Below are 19,676 nucleotides of genomic sequence, written 5' to 3' on the forward strand. Positions count from 1 at the left end.
CTCACTCTCACTCTCACTCTCACTCTCACTCTCACACTCACTCTCACTCTCACTCTCACTCTCACTCTCACACTCACTCACTCACTCACTCAGCTTGTGTTACAGTGGAACATGTCAAGAGTGATTTTGTGTGTGTGTTGCAGGGGTCTCCATCTGGGAGTGATCCACAGCCAGACTGCAGCAGTGACGAGTTTGGCCCAGGTCATAGCTGGCCTGCCTGGAGAGGAGGGCCTCAACATGAGGAATGACCTGTACCAGGTACACCATGCATACACATACACAGGCAGACATACTGTACATATACATACAGGCAGGCATACACATACACAGGCAGACATACTGTACATATACATACAGGCAGGCATACACATACATGCATACACACGGGCAAAACCCAAGCAAGTTTGTTCCGGTATACAGCTAGTACACCTGTTACAGCCCTGTTGGTCAACTGTACTTCTTCTAACATCACGCCTGACTAAACAGCTGCTTTGTGCTGAGGTGGGCGTTTGAACAGAACAGGACATCTTGTGATTCCGTTTGTCTCTGCCCTTCCCAGACTTCTTTGCACCTAGCTGTGATCACCCAGCAGAAAGAGGTGGTCCAGGCCCTCCTATTAGCCGGGGCTGATGTCACTATGGCCGATCGCCACGGCAACACAGTGCTGCATCTGGCTGCCCAGCAAAAGGAGGGAGGCATGCTGGGATTCCTGCTGCAACACCAGGAAGTGACCGAACTAGTGGAGCTCCCCAATGCAGCAGGTACACACACACACACACACACATACACATATGCCTACACATATACATTCAAGATAAGGATGTATATTAGTTTGCATCATTTTGATGTTTGTATTGATGACACAAGTTCTAGTTTGGTCTCCATCTATTCATAAAGTATATATCAACATGTACGATACATACACTTATAATGCATGGAAGGATCAAGTGTGGTCTCCAACAGTTGTAATGTAGATCTGCATGAGCAGACATGGTACAGTCCACAGGTGTAAAGCGTGGAGGGTTGTGTGCTGGTCCTGCAGGTGTGTGTGCGGTGCACCTGGCCGTGCTGGCTGACAGCCTGGCCTCGCTCAGGGCTCTCCTGCAGGCCCGTGCCAGCGTGGAGGTCCAGGAGAGGAGCTGCGGGCGCACCTCCCTCCACCTGGCCACCGAGATGGACAACGTCTCCCTGGCTGGGTGCCTGCTCCTGGAGGTAGGTCTGTCTGCCTGTCTGTTTGGCTGGCTGGGTGCCTGCTCCTGGAGGTAGGTCTGTCTGCCTGTCTGTTTGGCTGGCTGGCTGGGTGCTCCTGGAGGTAGGTCTGTGTCTGGGTGCTCCTGGAGGTAGGTCTGTCTGTCTGGCTGGGTGCTTCTGGAGGTAGGTCTGTCTGTCTGGCTGGGTGCTTCTGGAGGTAGGTCTGTCTGTCTGGCTGGGTGCTTCTGGAGGTAGGTCTGTCTGGCTGGCTGGGTGCTTCTGGAGGTAGGTCTGTCTGTCTGGCTGGGTGCTTCTGGAGGTAGGTCTGTCTGGCTGGCTGGGTGCTTCTGGAGGTAGGTCTGTCTGGCTGGCTGGGTGCTTCTGGAGGTAGGTCTGTCTGGCTGGCTGGGTGCTTCTGGAGGTAGGTCTGTCTGGCTGGCTGGGTGCTTCTGGAGGTAGGTCTGTCTGGCTGGGTGCTTCTGGAGGTAGGTCTGTCTGGCTGGCTGGGTGCTCCTGGAGAGTATGGTCCGGTCCAGATTCGAACCAGGGCTTTGAACCCAGGACCTGGATCTGCAGTCAGCTGACCCCTGAGGTTGTGTCTGTGCAGGGCAACGCCAGCGTGGACTGCTGCACCTACAACGGCTCCACCCCCCTGCACATCGCCGCTGGACGGGGCTCTGTGAAACTCACCGCCCTGCTCATCGCCGCTGGTCAGCACCCATCAACCCTGTGTGTGTGTGAGTGTGTGAGTGTGTGAGTGAGTGAGTGAGTGAGAGAGTGAGAGAGAGATTCCCAATATCTCCTTCTGAAGTAAGCCCAGGTTTCTGTTGGCAGGTGCTGATCCTCACAGAGAGAACTTTGAGCCTCTGTTCTTCAGAGAGGAAGACTGCTGCGGGGAGGAGGAAGAGGAGGATGAAGGCTATATCCCGGGAACAACGCCGCTCAACATGGCTGCCAGCGCTGAGGTAAGTCACCAGGACGTCTTTTCCATCTCGTCTCGGACAGATTCACAGATATTTACCCCCAACTTCTGGCAGTTAGTATCTTATCACTTTTACAATTGTCTGTTTTTGTTTGGTCATTGTGTTTTGTGAAGTGGTCGTTTGTGGAGTTGGCTTAACCTTCTGACCTGTACTCTTCCAACAGTTAAAACCCTTTCATTTGGGTATAGAAATACATAAAGCACTTTGATGTTTGTGAAGAGGTAGTTTGACCTGGTGACCTGTCCTCCCAGGTGTCGGAGGTCCTGAACGGGAAGGAGTACGAGCCAGAGACCCCCTTCACAGTCTGCGTCCCTCCTCAAGGTCGGCCCCTCCAGTAGCATGACCTCCCAGATTCACACACACACGCTCAGCGAAGTGTTTGTGAGAGATGTCACACTTGTGTGACATCTCTCACACAAGTGTCACATCTCTGTTACACGAGCGTGGTTGTGACCCGTGTGATGTGTGGTGTTTGTGCAGGGGACATGGGGACCCTGGGCCCGGACACCAAGCAGGCTCTGTGCCAGGTGCTGGAGGGGGCGTGTGGAGGCTGGGAGAGCCTGGCTCGGGCCCTGGGGATGGGCATCCTCAGCTGTGCCTTCAGACTCAGCCCCTCGCCCGCCACTACGCTGCTGGACAGCTACGAGGTCATGATAGTATATATTATGTAACAGCTACGAGGTCATGATAGTACATATTATGTAACAGCTACGAGGTCATGATAGTACATATAAAAGCTATGAGGTAGACACAATTTGTAGCAGTTTTTGTGTCGGAAGTCGAGGAGTGATTTAGGTCTGTGCTTGTCATCTCACTGCCTGTGTGTGTGTGTGTGCGCGCAGGTGTCTGGGGGTACAGTCAAGGAGCTGGTAGCCGGGTTAGAGGCTGTGGAAAACCACATGGCTCTCACTGTCCTACAGGGGGCGCTGAATACCACCAAGGATGTTGCAGTCTCCCAAAGCACAACAGAGCTCCAGGGTAAGAGTTTAAGAGTTGGTTTAAATTAAATAAAAAATTAATACAAATATTATTGAGGGACCGAACGTAAGCGAGAAAGGGTCTGTTCTGTTTATATCTAACTTTATAAATGACTTATCTTTGTTTCTAACTTTTGATAACGGTTGACTTTAGAACGTACCAGTTGATAATTGTCCGTTTAACGAGCCCTTCTCTGGTCGTTTGTAGATGTGTGTGTCTCCGGGCCGCTGGAGGACCTGAAGCTCGACGGCCAGCAGGACAGCGGCTGGTGTGACAGCGGCGTGGAGCTGTCCACAGCGTGAACGCCTAGCAACGCAAACGCCTAGCAACGCAACCCCAGTCTCCCTAGACGACCCCCCGTCTCTCTAGACGACCCCCCGTCTCTCTAGACGACCCCCCGTCTCTGTAGACGACCCCCCATCTCCCTAGACGACCCCCTCTCAAATGCCAGTGAGAGATCGCCACCACAACCCACTCTCCGACTGGAAGGGACTTTGCATATGCACTCCTAGGACATCAAAGACTTCTTTTTATATGACATGAAACTTTTTTTATATAGTGTTGCTATTAATATTTCTTTTTTTATGAGTAAAGAGAACATGTTTAAATGACTGTCAGTGAAACTGTTGGAAATCTTACTAATGAATTATTTGTTAGTATACTCAACTGAGTACTTTCAAGGGAAAGTGGAAAATGAGGAAGACATTTAGTAGCCTAATGTGTATGCTATGGTTCCAAAATAATCTTACAATAAGAATGTTAGTTATTTAATTATTTAGATTGTAGTGATCCACACTACAGTTTCCATCAGTGTGGATATGTTTCCTTGTTCAGATATTCAACTGTCAACAGATTAGAATTATGCTTATTGGTTGTTCAAACTAAATATTGATAGCACAGGATTTACAAATGCCAAACTATGTAGTGGTCAACGGTTTGTCTTGGAACTTTTGGGAATTTAAGTAGCGGTTCAACCATATCAATGTATCCCTCAGGTAAAACAGGTAATGATGATTGTAGAATGTTCTCTGCAACACCCTTGGGGATGAAGCCAGTTGAAATGGCTCGGTGTAAAACCTTCTACACGCCACTGGTGTCTGACAGTTGCTTGTGTTTTGCATAGACCTCTTTATACCCACTTGTTTTTGATGTTAGAGGCCTGACACCTTGTCCCGAAGGCCTGTTTCTCAGTTATTTTTAGACCTGCTTCATTTACTCAGTCTCTGTGTCTTGGCACTTGAGTGAAAGTTTTGTATTATGTTTCAATCATTTCTGCCATGTGACATTCATCAGGTTATCACTGTTGTTTGTAAACAGTTTTGGACTAGCCAGTACAGTTTAATATGCTTCATGTTATTAGTTTAACCCCTCCATTGTATGAGTTGAGAAAGTTCATTCATAAAACCGCTCAAATATCCTCCATTTCCAGGTGGTTTGGAGGGGAAGCTGGAAAATGGGTGAACCGGATTTTAAGAGACATTTTTTTGTATTTCAAACCAAAGGTTTGACAGGCACTGCATCACTGTGGGCTAACGCTGGGATATTTATACATGCACCCTGTCAACCAGCTTTGTGTACAGTCAGTTTGCGTCAACTGATTTTATTGTAAAACTTTTTTAAATAAAAATGGTAAATAGCTATATAGTAGATCTTCTCGTTCCAATATATTGGAACCTAAATCTCAACATGATTGGTTGAAGGGAGTTGGCAAATATTCAACTAATAGGAAACAGAATTCATTAGTTCCCAGTTAGGCTTAAAGTACAGTAGAGTGAGTTGTAAAGACTGTAGATGGTAGCCTGAATGGGAGCTGTAGTTTTGATTAGGACCAGAAGTGAACTACAGGCTTGTCCTGCCAGGTCCACAGCTCTGAGGCTGTCTGGATGGGGCAGGTTATAACAGCTCTGAGGCCGTCTGGGGCAGGTTATAACAGCTGAGACTGTCTGGGGCAGGTTATAACAGCTCTGAGGCTGTCTGGATGGGGCAGGTTATAACAGCTCTGAGGCTGTCTGGGGCAGGTTATAACAGCTGAGGCTGTCTGGGGCAGGTTATAACAGCTCTGAGGCTGTCTGGATGGGGCAGGTTATAACAGCTCTGAGGCTGGCTGGGTGGCTGGGGCAGGTTATAACAGCTCTGAGGCTGGATGGCTGGGGCAGGTTATAACAGCTCTGAGGCTGGCTGGATGGGGCAGGTTATAACAGCTCTGAGGCTGGCTGGATGGGGCAGGTTATAACAGCTCTGAGGCTGGCTGGGGCAGGTTATAACAGCTCTGAGGCTGGCTGGATGGCTGGGGCAGGTTATAACAGCTCTGAGGCTGGCTGGGGCAGGTTATAACAGCTCTGAGGCTGGCTGGGTGGCTGGGGCAGGTTATAACAGCTCTGAGGCTGGCTGGGTGGCTGGGGCAGGTTATAACAGCTCTGAGGCTGGCTGGATGGCTGGGGCAGGTTATAACAGCTCTGAGGCTGGCTGGATGGCTGGGACAGGTTATAACAGCTCTGAGGCTGGCTGGGTGGCTGGGGCAGGTTATAACAGCTCTGAGGCTGGCTGGATGGGGCAGGTTATAATAGCTCTGAGGCTGGCTGGATGGCTGGGGCAGGTTATAACAGCTCTGAGGCTGGCTGGGGCAGGTTATAACAGCTCTGAGGCTGGCTGGATGGGGCAGGTTATAAATAGGCCACCAGTTGTTAAGGAGCTCTTAGTATTCTCCCAGACATATCATTTGCTTCTTAAAGAGAGGACCTGGCTAACAACAAGCAGCGATATCTCAGAACGTGTGAGGAACTGGTCCAGGACGCCACAGATATTTGTTCAACTTTATTGAGAAAAAAAAAATAATGAAACAAAGTAACCACTAAGCCATTAAATAACAGAGCTATTAGTTGATCGATCAGCCATTGGTAGCTGTGAATAATGTATTCAGTGCAAAAGGGAGAGAACCGAGCTATGGATGATGGATTAACTAACAGCTCTGTTCTAAAAACAACCCCGCCCAAAAAAAAGAAAAAAAAAGAGACTTAAAAAGTGGACATTGGCGCTCTCAACAATCCTTCAATTCTAACTCAGCAGCACAGAAACCAAAAAAAATTTTGTATCACCATGCACATTTTTTTCTATCTAATTTACCTGCAGATATAGCTGAGATAATTCTTCATTTAAGTCAGTTGGTTAAAGAGTGTGTATAGTAACAACAGTCCTCAGCTTCCCAAGAAGCTGTCACTTGAGAACATTGTTTATGTTTTGGCATTGGCACCTTTAAGCTCAGTTTAATATGGGGTTGTTCCACCAAGTAGGACCAACAAGTTACCACCAAATTCAAAGTTATGTAATTATGTATTTTAGGAGCATGAGACCCTCCCATAAATTGTATTTAAATGATCTAGTTTTATAGCTTTTCAGCTTGATAATCTTGCTTAGTGGAACGTGGGCCCCTAGGAGTAGAATATTTCACACTGGTACATGCTCTGTGGAGAGTATTTCAAAGCCCTCTCCATCTTTGAAAGAAAATGAGGTTAAAAGCATGTGAATCAATTTAGAAAGGGTCAATAAACAGAAGACTTGCTGATGTGAGGGGTTGTGACCAAAATGGGACAAAAAGAAAAAACCCAAAATACTAGAATGTTTATTCCAGCTAGTGCGAGTGAAGCGGCCCTGACCAGGGCATCACATGGCATACTTCTGAGTCCATTCCTTAGCTGTTTTCTCATATCTAGAAAGAAAATAAAAAGGCCAATCACAATCCACACTGGGGTGATGATGCAGGATTACTAAAGATGCAGTGGCTGTAGAAGCACTAAGTTGTAGAAGAACTGAGTTGCATTAAAAAAGGGCTCCAAGTCAAGCAGCTCAAACACAACATCCAGATGGGAAGTGTTTCGATTCACAGTCCCAAAACTACACCTCAGTTGTTGAAATCACTTCAATTATCCAGACACACGTGATCCATTTAGCAGACGCTTTGATGTCAGGCTGTCAATGACTGAATAACCACTAGCTTAGACAGGTACCTGTCAAAGCTTGAACGCATGCTTTTGCCTGTTGACAACACACTTTGTATCATGCTTAATTAAGTTATAAATAATAACAGGATTTTATTATTGTGAGAATGCCTCAAACACAAGCAAGAGAGATCCATACTGCTCCAGCTGTGATGCCCTTCTCAAACACCACCCAGTCAGAGTGACCGTTCACACACGGTACAAACCAACCGTCCAGCAAGGCAAGCTTGAAAGCAGATTTGTCAACGCAGCAAACTCAGACAAGCCCCACTGGGTTAGTTTAAGGGCCTAAGGAATCCATGAAGGCAACACACTCGTTCTCCAAGATGCAGGCTGCTCTTACCCCTACAGCATGGCATACTTGTCTGTCCACTCCCTCGCTAGTCTATTGTACCTAGCATGGAGATGATATGCCTAGTTACAGGTGTGACTAGGTCAATAGGTTCCAACTAGGTCACCTGGCTCCGTCATGTTCAGGTGTGACATGTCATTCGGCTAATCCAGAAACTGCCACACCAACCATGACACCGAAAACAAACTACACCAACCTAGTCCCTCCTCAGGGTGAATAAAATGATACTCTACATCTCAAAAAGATAATGTTAGGATAATGGTTTCAATGGTCCTTTCATTTTAAAAAGCAAGATTTGGATCCAGATGTGAGGAAAGGAGATAGGGGGGGTTACTGAGGAGGCGTACTCACTTGGGCGGGTCTGTCTTATAGATGCGTGCGATCTCTGGCACCAGGGGGTCGTCAGGGTTGGGATCACATAGGAGGGAACAGATGGACAACAGTACTGGAGGAGAGGGAAGCAAAAGGACACGTTTTGATCAGGGTCGTCCTACAGTAATACATGAAAACCCCAACTGCATTCCCTATCTCCACACACACCTCTATCGAGATATATCTATATCTCTATATATTACAAGCAGCTACCGCGTCTAGAGATATGCATCTCTTTTATGTAAAGGTAAAAGGTTATGTAAAGGTAAAAGGTTATGTAAAGGTCAAAGGTTATGTAAAGGTCATGCATTTCCAAACACTTGCATGTCCCCGGTGGTAACCAAATGAAGTGTAATAGACTCTAGACACTGTCTTACAGAGTACATTTTACATTTAGTCATTTGGCAGACGCTCTTATCCAGAGCGACTTACAGTAAGTACAGGGACATTCCCCCTGAGGCAAGTAGGGTGAAGTGCCTTGCCCAAGGACACAACGTCATTTTGCACAGCCGGGAATCGAACCGGCAACCTTCTGATTATTAGCCCGATTCCCTAACCGCTCAGCCATTTGACCACCATGTACAAGCCTTGGAGGGTCCATCTCCAGAATAAAAACACTCCTCACCTTTAGAAATAGTTAGGGCTGGCGACCACTGTGACCTTAGTATATCCAAGCAGATGCTGCCATTACTGTTGATGTTAGGGTGATAGATTCTTGTAGTGAAGGCAACCTGAGGATATAAAAAAGGACATGGTCATGCTGAGCAACAAGAAAAATGTTTCATAAATATTTACAAAGACGACATTTTGTTTCTGTCGAGTTGGGCATTTTGGCCACAACATTTTTATTTTGGTTAAAAAAAAACATGCAAAACATGAGAAAGGTATGCCGTGAGTAATATGTTACTGCCAAGTTATCATTGGCAAAAACGTGCATGCCTGTGACTTTACACTTGATATACTTGTAGTGTACATGCTTGTACACACTGGTTAGGTAGAGGAATCCCTTAATGGAAGGAGCTCCTTACCTTAGGTGGTTTGAAAGGGTAATCTGTAGGGAAATGAATAGTCAGGAAAAACACACCTCCTTGGTAAGGGCTGTCATTCTGAAACACAAACATGACGTCTCACAGAGAGATCACCACTTCTCGGAAACATTCATTTCCATTTTTATGGCTAAGTAAATGAGGCTTGCAGGTCATGCCCATCCTAGGAGAAGCTAGAGGATGGAGATACTTTTCGAATCTATATTGCGAGAATGGAGGAAGTTTTTTGGCCGTTCATGACAGAGATTGATCGCCTCTGCCTCATCGTACTTACAGGCCCCATGATCGTCGCTTGCCAGTGAAACACTGCCAAAAAAGAAGCACACAGCAATGGCTGGATTAGTTTGATGCATGGTGCGACACAGTCAGGTCCACACAGCGACCCAGTAGGGTAGAAACTCAGACTAAAACAGGCCTTACTGTCGTCTCCCACTGGGCCAGCAGAACACTGTGCAGGGGGATCCCGTCCAAAGTCCACCAGCTCCTGAATGAAGAAAACCACAACCCTACATTTACATTACATTTACATTTAGCAGACGCTCTTATCCAGAGCGACTTACAGTAAGTACAGGGACATTCCCCTGAGGCAAGTAGGGTGAAGTGCCTTGCCCAAGGACACAACGTAATTTTCCCCGGCCAGAATCGAACCAGCAACCTTCTGATTAATAGCCCGATTCCCTAACCGCTCAGCCATCTGACCCCCCTAACCCACATAAGCACTTGTGTCCCTCTTACACAGGAAGGGACAACCTGACACAGAAAGGTGGTTCACATCATGGCACACCACCCTACAAAGCAGAGGGGATATGCAATAGGAATGATTCATTGTAGGAGTTTCCCGTTTCAAAATATACTTGTAGCAGGTGGACTATGAATGGTGATCATGAATCCACATTTGACACATGAGGGTTGGTTACGTATGTAGCTGGTGGTGCAAAAACAAAACAAGCCATAAAGGCAGTTCAACTTGTTTGCCTGGTTTGACAAGGAAGTGCTGGAAAAAAAGAGGAATACATTTTTGTCAACAACAGCTGCCAATATTTACATTTGCATTTAGTCATTTAGCAGACGCTCTTATCCAGAGCAACTTACAGTAAGTAAAGGGACATTCCCCCGAGGCAAGTAGGGTGAAGTGCCTTGCCCAAGGACACAATGTCCTTGGGCCAGGACACACCCTTTGGCCTGGCGGGGAATCGAACCGGCAACCTTCAGATTACTAGCCCGATTCCCTAACCGCTCAGCCATCTGACTCCCCCTTATATCCAGGTTATAAACTCACAACCCAGGTGTTGAGCACTGAAACACTCAAATATGGATTTGTTTAATAATCCAGACGAATGGACAACTAGAGCAGCAATAAAACATAACAAAAATAAACTGCTAAGACAACTATAACTGTAAAATATATTTGTCAGTCTGAGTAACATCAAGAATCTAAACAGTACTTGAGGCCTATCAGTTGTAAACAGCAGGGAGACATGAAGCCACAAGTACCTGACTTTCACAGATTTCACTCTGTGATCCAAGTGGGAGAGAATAAGAGACTTGAGAAAACTGGGCCCAGTATAAGGTCACCTGAGTGGGGGCTGCTTCTGCAAACGGGGCCAGTTGTTGAAGCTAGGTGCAAAGCTAAGCTACATCGAAGCATCACAGCTGTCAATGCTGTCTGCTGTTAGACAAGCCCACTGTACGGACATCCTTAGCGCGACATCAACCTCCTTTTCCTACAACTGTAACCGAGCTTTGTGGTAACATTTAGTTTGCAAGAAACTTATGATGTACTGCGTCGAAACATTACACATCTTAAATTTGTATATTTGGGCCTTGAACAGTAGGCGAATGAAATGATCCCTTTCACCGGATAAAGAAAAAGTTAATCCCTCGTGATAGCTAACAAAATCACAAACGTACCTTTCCATCACAGGTATGCGTTCTGTCTACATTAATCATCTAAATAGGGGTTACAAAAGCATCCGCTGGCAAAGTTCAGAATGCGTGTAGAATTAAGCGTGTGCACACAGCAATTCTATTACCGTTACAGTATGTAAGCAGAAGGCTCTACTTCAGAAACAATGTATATTTTTATGCTGACGCTTTCTGTACAGTTGAGAAACATCCACACCGAAAGAACACGCTTCCTTTCATGACTGCAACATTTGTAACTGGGAAAGTTGACTGTAATTGGCTAAATACACTGCCAGCTAGCGTTAGCTAGCTCACCCTTATACTGGAGTTAGTTATTCTCACAATACACTGAAACGAAACTACAAGTGAATCTACCTGAAAAAGCTCAACGATCAAGCAACATAAAACAGACTAGCAATATAGGCTACTGTTCCTGATTGAGAATCGAGATTGTAGTAAATAACATAGCACACGCTAAATAAATATATTAAATATACTTGCAACGAGGTCATACATTACAGCTACATACCTTCAGTCACACCAACAATAGTTAACTAAGAGAATCTGAGTGTGCGTTTGTAAAACAAGTCAATTACGAATTTTGACACATTAGCTAGCTGCAGACTAGCTTAGCATTGCCACACCGTCCACACGAGTCTACCTTTCAAAAGCTACTACGCCAGCTAGCTCACTACAATGTACTGAAACATACATTTTTAACATTTATAACGTAATGACTTTAAATCTTAAGTCAATCAACACACTCTTACCTTGTGAATGCGTTTTAAAGCCATACTGTCAGTGTGTGTGGACCAGTTGCCGAAGAGGAAAAGCCAAGACCCGCTAGGTGATGCTTGCTAGCTCACGACCATCTAGCGGTTAGCTTTGACGCTGCGAGGTAGCTTGATAGCTAGCTTGGAAGCTACACAAACAACTTCGATGTTGGCACTTAATAAAATCGTGTCAGTTGATTCTTATTTTATTGTAACTGCCTTTTATAGTACGATACGAACCGTTTCTAACTTTACTGGCTAGCTGGTGTTTTTTTCTCGGCCCTTGTTCCCTACCGGGAGTTTGTGCGCACTGTCAAGATACTCGAACTGCTCAAAATGTCCACTGACATTGAGTAGAAACTACACTTTCGCCTCTCGAGCCTCAAACGCACACCCGTGCGTAAAAAACTCAAGCGTGGCGTAATTGATTATTTGTAGGCACCCGCACTAACGGGGAGGACACGTTTCTTCCGGTTGCATAAAATATCGTTCAGGTTTCTGAAATATTCCAATGTTGCCTGGTTTAGTCTCGGAACGCTAGTGCTACGTGATTTTACATGTCATATCAATGCACAATTAATGTGTAATGTATTGAAAATAAACAGTTGAATAAAAAAGCTAACTCTTGTCATTTTATGTTCATTGAGAGGGCTATATTTTTTACTTATAAATAATTTAAATGCACCAAAGCTTGCAAGGAGGAACCAATTGAAGAAAAACTTTTGGAGTTTGGAACTGTTTTCCATATTCCAATGAAATGCCTTTCTTTTGGTTTCACTATTGTGTTTCACTGGCATACAGCTTGATTAGTCACTCTACAAATCAACTTCAGACGGGTTTTACTTTATTAATAAGTGGTTTGAGTTTCTATATTTACAGGAAAGTTTGTAAAAATGATTACAGTTGCTTATCTCGTGTTGCTTCTGGTAATTGTATCCGGTAGGTGCACTAATAATGTCTTGTTGCAAATGTGAAGGAAACATTGCTTGAGTCAAAATCGACTTCACCTGTAACTTGTTTTCTGAAAACAGGAACTTCATTATTTATTTATTTTCAACAGAGGTAAAGGTTCTAAAAGGTTATGACAACATTTTTCCAGTTGACGAGGTCTCAGGTAGGAATGAAGTTATATCGAACTTTTTAATCTTCAACATTGTAATATAGGCTACAGCACATGATTATATAATTATATGTTCTAACCAACATTTTCTTGTTCAACCTTAGTTACTTATTTATTCTGCTAATTATAATGTGGCCGTATTACATTATTTTCAAGTGCAATTTGATCAGGCAAAACCATTGTTGTGCAAATCACACAGATTGTAAAACAAGAGTTCTTGCAGCAGCCCAGAAGAAATGTAGAACTAACAAAGGTGTAAGCATATACAAATTAATATTTTGTGGCAATTAGGTCGGACTGTTCATAGGTAGCTACTGTTTTACCTTGCCTTAGGCTATTCAAGTCAATCCTTTTTTCTGCGTAGAGAAACTTTTACGTTTGTGACTAATGAAAAGTAGGCCTACTCAATGCAAGGGAATTTATAGAATGTGAAAACCCAGCCACTCCAGAACACAAATGAATAAAATGGGACTAAATCATTTTGACTGACATTATGTATATTGGATTAATTTATTTCAGCCTGTAAGGACGGGAGTATCGACATGATTCAAGAATGCGGAGTTTTGGGATATAATCTCATTTTCCAAGACTCGAGTAAGTAGGCTGTTTTGTTGATTGCTTTTCTAGTGCATTCAAATTCACTTTTAATTTGTTTTTACGCCATAGGCTATTTGTGTTGTAAATGTTATCGTCATGATATATAACATAGGCCTATTCAACACTTCGAGACCTCTTAAATAAGTTATTTTAAATCAGCCGCATGTTAACCGTCGTGCTGCCTTCGGGTCACATGACCCAAAGGTTCATAACGAACCATCGTTGTGTTTACCCAATTTTACCCAATACAAAAACAAATACAAATAATTTTCTTTTAACCATTCCAATGTGGGGGGTCTGAGACAGCCCGACAGTTAAAAGAAAATGCTTCACTTTGTTTTTGTATGAGGTAAATTTGTCGCAATACGACGGTGGGTCACAATGACTGATGGGTCAGAATGACCCGAAGATAACACAAGGGTTAAACAGCATTTCAACAGCATTTAGCTGAATTTACATAATTTCTAAGTGGCATACTGATGGTATTTTCCTTACAGCTTATGACTTGAACAGTGACTTTGAGGTCTATGGTAGGTTTGCATCTTGTCAGTTTTTATAACAAGTAGCAAATTGACAATATAATATAATTATCTCCCTGTAGGTCACAACATAAAGGCTATTCGCCATTCCAGTAGATGTTTTATCACTTACATATCACAACAAGTTCAAATAGGCCTATATTGTCATCAGCACAAAACCAAGTTCTTGGAATTAAATGTTTGATTGATGATTCAAATTAGGATTTAAAGCATATGTAAAGTACTCAGCTATTAAGTAAATCATATGAATTGAAAACTTTGTTTATTTTAGATGCAGCTCACTGTGCTATCAAGAGTTGCATTGAGGGAATGCAAAGCAAAGCAAAAAATATTGTTGATCTTAACTTGTCAGGTAAGTATTGTACAACTATGTACAGAATTCTTTTTGGCTACAGTTTGAAAACTTTAGTGAGTTTACATCTACATTTTCTACTGTGACTGAATTGATTCAGTTGATTTAATAGAGTTTAAGCACACGGGTATATATTTTCTTCAATATTATATTGTTATGTTTTGCCGTGCTATGTTGTGGAGTTGGGTTGGAGTTCATGTCTTAATTTGCATTATTCTATTAAGACATATGAATACTTAAACAATGTAATTGTTTTTTTTGCCCACAGGCATTGCTGACAGTTTACACTCTTGTCTGGTTGCAGTGAAGGACTGTGCCAAGCCCAAGATTAAATGGCATAAATATGAGCTCTAAGGATTTGGTATCTATGGCAGTTATGTTTACATGCTTAGATATGTCTGTCCCTAAATGCAAGGTGGATTCGATCATTGTTTCTTCATTATCTGACCACTAGGTGGCAGTCTTTGCATTTATATTTCTCAACCATTAAACTGTTTACTGACTTGAAGAAGACAATAATTACCACAATAATAAAGAGATAATTTGTATTCATAATCATTTTAATCGTCTGTGTTATGAAATCAAATATCCTTATATATTAGATCCCAGCCACAAGTTTGTCTGGTGACAGTGAATCTAGAAGGATCTACATGCAGCTGTTTGAGAAAGACCCCATCATCAAACTACCATGTCATTCATCGCTCTCAGGTTCAAGAAATGGTGGACTGAAGTCTTGAAACTGGGTTCACAACACAGGTTTATTGTAAACCCAAATTCCCAATTCCAAAAACCCAAGTTAGAAGTAAATGTTTAACAAAGTGTTTATCACGTACAGGTGTTCATACATGTAGGTACCACCATTATTGGTTAATAAAGGTGAAATCCAAGTTTATTGTAAACCCAAATTTATAACACATAAAAGAGTTGTGAGTACTTATATGTCATGTTATGCCAGGTTGCTTTGCGTTGTCTTGTCCAAAGAATTTCAGTGCCCAGTCTGACCCTGTGTTGTTCTGTGCATCTGACAATAAATGACTTGTCCTTGAAGAGTTATAACTAAAAGTTTAACAAAGTGATTATTACATATGATGTTAATTTTTGTAGGTTAAGACAGAGTGAAATCTTTTTTAAGAATGTGAGCCATCAAGCATCAATTAACATTATAAGTAGTAAATATTAGCCTGGTGTGTTTCATTGATCTGGGTATTTCCATACTTCCTCATACCTCAGAGGTCTTCAAGAGAAGTATGTGTTTCAGACTACATTATTCAACAGCTCCACCGTGAGGATGGCACTGGCATAGTCAGACATACTGGCCTTCACACTGTGGAACTTTCCCTCATAGTTGATCTGTGAGCCGGCCTTACTCCTAGCAAAACTCCTATCCAAATAATTATAGTACATCTTATCAAACAGATTGTTGTCACAGGCACAGACACTTCCAAAGATGCCCACAGCAAACCAGTTACTGAACAGGTTGTAATCATAGGGCACAGAGAACATGATGGCTAAGATCTCTTTGTAAATGTTACTTTGCATTGCGTGAAGTTAATAGGTCAGAACACCAACGCTGCCTTTTAGTGATTGATTCGTTTTAACGAAAGAGCAGAATTGACTCTCCATGGGCTTGATTGAGGATGTTGGATTGATGCGGGTTCCACCACTTATCAGGAATTCCCTAGTGAGAAAAACACAACTTCTCACCTTTTTTCTTCCAACATGTAATGGAAACATTGTCAGTACCTATGAAACTAGGGAGTCAGTTGGCTGAGCGGTGAGGGAGTCGGGCAAGTAATCCGAAGGTTGCCAGTTTGATTCCAGGTCATGCCAACTGACGTTGTGTCCTTGGGCAAGGCACTTCACCCTACTTGCCTCGGGAGAATGTCCCTGTACTTACTGTAAGTCGCTCTGGATAAGAGCGTCTGCTAAATGACTAAATGTAATGTAATGTAGTACATTCACATTTACATTTATTCATTTAGCAGACGCTTTTATCCAAAGCGACTTCCAAGAGAGAGCTTTACAAAGTGCATAGGTCACTGATCATAACAACAAGATAGCCACAAAACATTGCGAGTAGCCAAAACATGAAGCACACATTGTGAACAACAAGTAAGTGCCAAAGGGAAGAACCATAAGAGCATGTAGTTAAACAAGTTACAATTAAACAACATGAACTGCTATAAGTGCAAGTGTACCTGTGGAAAAAAAACAAACAAGCAACAATAATAAAAACAATATACAGTCAGGTCCATAAATATTTGGACATTGACACAATTTTCATAATTTTGGCTCTGTATACCACCACAATGGATTTGAAATGAAACAATCAAGATGTGCTTTAAGTGCAGACTTTCAGCTTTAATTTCAGGGTATTTACATCCAAATCAGGTGAACGGTGTAGGAATTACAACACATTTGACATTGTGAAATCATATGTGAGTTTTAAGTTTTAAGTTTTAAGAGACCAAAAGTAATTGGACAATTGGCTGCTCAGCTGTTCCATGGCCAGGTGTATGTTATTCCCTCATAAAGGGAGTTCGTTATTTCATTGACAAGGAGCAGATAAAAGGTCTAGAGTTCATTTCAAGTATGGTATTTGTGTTTGGAATATGTTGCTGTCAACTCTCAATATGAAGGCCAAAGAGCTGTCACCATCAGTGAAGCAAGCCATCGTTGGGCTGAAAAATCAAAACAAACCTATCAGAGAGATAGCAAAAACATTAGGTGTGGCCAAATAAACTGTTTGGTACATTCTTAAAAAGAAAGAACGCACTGGTGAGCTCAGCAACACCAAAAGACCCGGAAGACCACGGAAAACAACTGTGGTGGATGACAGAAGAATTCTTTCCCTGGTGAAGAAAAACCCCTTCACAACAGTTGGCCAAATCAAGAACACTCTCCAGGAGGTAGGCGTATCTGTGTCAAAGTCAACAATTAAGAGAAGACTTCACCAGAGTAAATACAGAGGGTTCACCACAAGATGTAAACTATTGGTGAGTCTCAAAAACAGGAAGACCAGATTAGAGTTTGCCAAAAAAACATCTAAAAGAGCCTGTACAGTTCTGGAACAACATCCTATGGACAGATGAGACCAAGATCAACTTGTACCAGAATGATGGGAAGAGAAGAGTATGGAGAAGGGAAGGAACTGCTCATAATCCAAAGCATACCACCTCATCAGTGAAGCATGGTGGAGGTAGTGTTATGGCGTGGGCATGTATGGCTGCCAATGGAACTGGTTCCCTTGTATTTATCGATGATGTGACTGCTGACAAAAGCAGTAGGATGAATTCTGAAGTGTTTCGGGCAATATTATCTGCTCAGATTCAGCCAAATGCTTCAGAACTCATAGGACGGCGCTTCACAGTGCAGATGGACAATGACCCGAAGCATACTGCGAAAGCAACCAAAGAGTTTTTTAAGGCAAAGAAGTGGAATGTTCTGCAATGGCCAAGTCAATCACCTGACCTAAATCCAATTGAGCATGCATTTCACTTGCTAAAGACAAAACTGAAGGGAAAATGCCCCAAGAACAAGCAGGAACTGAAGACAGTTGCAGTAGAGGCCTGGCAGAGCATCACCAGGGACGAAACCCAGCGTCTGGTGATGTCTATGGGTTCCAGACTTCAGGCTGTCATTGACTGCAAAGGATTTGCAACCAAGTATTAAAAGTGACAATTAGATTTATGATTGTTAGTTTGTCCAATTATTTTTGGTCCCTTAAAAAGGGGGGGGGGGGCACATATAAAATGTGTTGTAATTCCTACACCGTTCACCTGATTTGGATGTAAATACCCTGAAATTAAAGCTGAAAGTCTGCACTTAAAGCACATCTTGATTGTTTCATTTCAAATCCATTGTGGTGGTATACAGAGCCAAAATTATGAAAATTGTGTCAATGTCCAAATATTTATGGACCTGACTGTATGTCCCATGAACTAGACAATCTCACTGCTTACTTTGGGTCGGTCAGAATGTGGTAGTTGGTTTTGTTGATGATGTGAATGGTGACACTCCTGGTGCTAATGCTAACTGGCACGGCCTCAACCAAGTTCAGCATTTTATGATTCCAATATGTACCTTTTACTTGCTACAACACAAACACAAAACATTTCCGTGTAAATATCTCTCCATTACGTCACTATGTGCACAATTTGTTGACATTGTAGGCTACTGTGGCCTAAGTTATTTGTTTGTACACAGTGCTGCATTGGCATTATATTAGGTTTTTATGCTTTGCAAAGCGACGTAAAAATAGTGGACATTGGGAGTGCAGAGGATAATAAAGAACTAATCAAGGAAGGAATTACAATAAAACCCAGAGAGGATAGGTTTACATCAATCAACTCTTCAAAGAAAGAAGTTAATACATTTAGCTTGGTGATCAACTAGTCCCATTGATTGTTGTCAGGGGCAGGGCTCACTTTCTGGAGCTTATGGATCTAGTTTATATGAGTCGGTTATAAAGACAAAGCTGTGTATGAAGGTAAATTAAGGTCAAAAATATTTGAAAGTGTAAAACTGGAAGTAAACGCGGAATGTAGATTTGAATCTTCGAAAACAAGCGGAGCTGGTTCATGAAGGAGGACGTGAGACATAGCGCGCCACTAGCAACGCGTCATTTTATGCGCAGGGCACTCCCTCCTAATAGGGCGGGGTATATAAGGGATTCCCGGCATATGCATCGCTAGTGCGACATAGACTTCAGTCTTCCTGCTGCCTCCGCCTCCCCGGCCTCCACCCTTGGTTCTGTTTTCTGTTTCCTGTTTCAGGGGGAATGCGTCGCCGCTCTCTGCTCGGAGGTCGAGACGGTGTCTCGTCGGATGCGGCAGGGAGCCGATGCGAGCAGAACCACAATGCCATATCAAATCAAATGTACAATCGTGTTTGTATAGTGGGAAATAAAGTATTCGTTAAGTCATACTGAGTCCTCCTGCCTGAACCTGATTTTCAAAAGCGCTGAAAATATTTGTAGGTCCTGTTTTCGAAAACGGGGGGCATAAGCCAAAAGAGTGGGGTGCATTGTTTAATTTTCGATATTCAACAGACTACCGGTAGCTGTCTCAAATTGCTTCCTAAAAATCTTATAGTTTACAAAGTCAGAAAACATGTTTGCAAAGACAAAATCACTTAATTTGTGCTGAGCGGTACATAAAACAGAAGGAATTGAGTAAGTAACCTATGTCATGACACTACATTTTCACCAATACTTGTAGTATGGAGTGACAGCCCTGAAAACTCACCTGAAAATTCACCTCTGCTTGTGGCTCCCCTGGCAGTCAGAAGGCTGAATGGAGAAGATGCTCTCTGTAGAGCTAAATATGTTATAGCTTGGATCTAGACCCACTCAATGAGTCAATGACATATGACTCACCGTCATATGTGCACCCAACACATGACACTCAGTTTAATTACCTCACTGAACTCGCTTGTTCATGTTGGTTTCACTAAGTGAAACTGAATATGGGAG

General features: G+C 43.1%; 2 protein-coding genes and 1 long non-coding RNA gene across 4 annotated transcripts in view; 1 reads left to right on the forward strand and 2 right to left on the reverse strand.

Moving 5' to 3' along the window:
- Nucleotides 1–4,790, forward strand: part of nfkb1 (nuclear factor of kappa light polypeptide gene enhancer in B-cells 1) — a 16,644-nt gene extending 11,854 nt beyond the window's left edge. The window contains exons 16-24 of the mRNA XM_062475977.1: nt 144–258; nt 560–761; nt 1,043–1,212; nt 1,799–1,901; nt 2,026–2,156; nt 2,426–2,495; nt 2,655–2,821; nt 3,017–3,152; nt 3,360–4,790. Coding sequence (XP_062331961.1) covers nt 144–258; nt 560–761; nt 1,043–1,212; nt 1,799–1,901; nt 2,026–2,156; nt 2,426–2,495; nt 2,655–2,821; nt 3,017–3,152; nt 3,360–3,454 — 1,189 coding nt within the window. The 3' untranslated portion in view covers nt 3,455–4,790. The remainder of the gene's footprint in view (nt 1–143; nt 259–559; nt 762–1,042; nt 1,213–1,798; nt 1,902–2,025; nt 2,157–2,425; nt 2,496–2,654; nt 2,822–3,016; nt 3,153–3,359) is intronic.
- Nucleotides 4,791–5,951: 1,161 nt separating this feature from the next.
- LOC134032190 (ubiquitin-conjugating enzyme E2 D2-like) lies at nt 5,952–12,002 on the reverse strand. 2 transcript variants are annotated; one of them, XM_062476059.1, is made up of 8 exons: nt 11,593–12,002; nt 9,338–9,401; nt 9,192–9,223; nt 8,900–8,977; nt 8,497–8,602; nt 7,851–7,944; nt 7,491–7,541; nt 5,952–6,858 (listed from the first exon to the last, which is right to left on the reverse strand). In XM_062476059.1, exons 1-7 carry the CDS (start codon nt 11,614–11,616, stop codon nt 7,493–7,495), a joined length of 447 nt encoding a protein of 148 aa, XP_062332043.1. In that variant the 5' UTR covers nt 11,617–12,002; the 3' UTR covers nt 5,952–6,858; nt 7,491–7,492. The 2 variants fall into 2 exon arrangements, with proteins under 2 accessions (XP_062332043.1, XP_062332044.1); XM_062476060.1 differs by lacking the exon at nt 7,491–7,541 and having other exon boundaries at nt 6,237–6,858; nt 11,593–11,999.
- A 2,775-nt stretch (nt 12,003–14,777) lies between these two features.
- On the reverse strand, nt 14,778–19,543 carry LOC134032192 (uncharacterized). The gene is made up of 3 exons (XR_009931995.1): nt 19,450–19,543; nt 18,166–18,296; nt 14,778–15,881 (listed from the first exon to the last, which is right to left on the reverse strand). It is a non-coding gene; the product is annotated as an uncharacterized LOC134032192 (long non-coding RNA).
- Nucleotides 19,544–19,676: the final 133 nt, after the last annotated feature.

This window comes from Osmerus eperlanus, chromosome 13 (assembly GCF_963692335.1).
Source record: "Osmerus eperlanus chromosome 13, fOsmEpe2.1, whole genome shotgun sequence".
Taxonomy (NCBI): Eukaryota; Metazoa; Chordata; class Actinopteri; order Osmeriformes; family Osmeridae; genus Osmerus; species Osmerus eperlanus.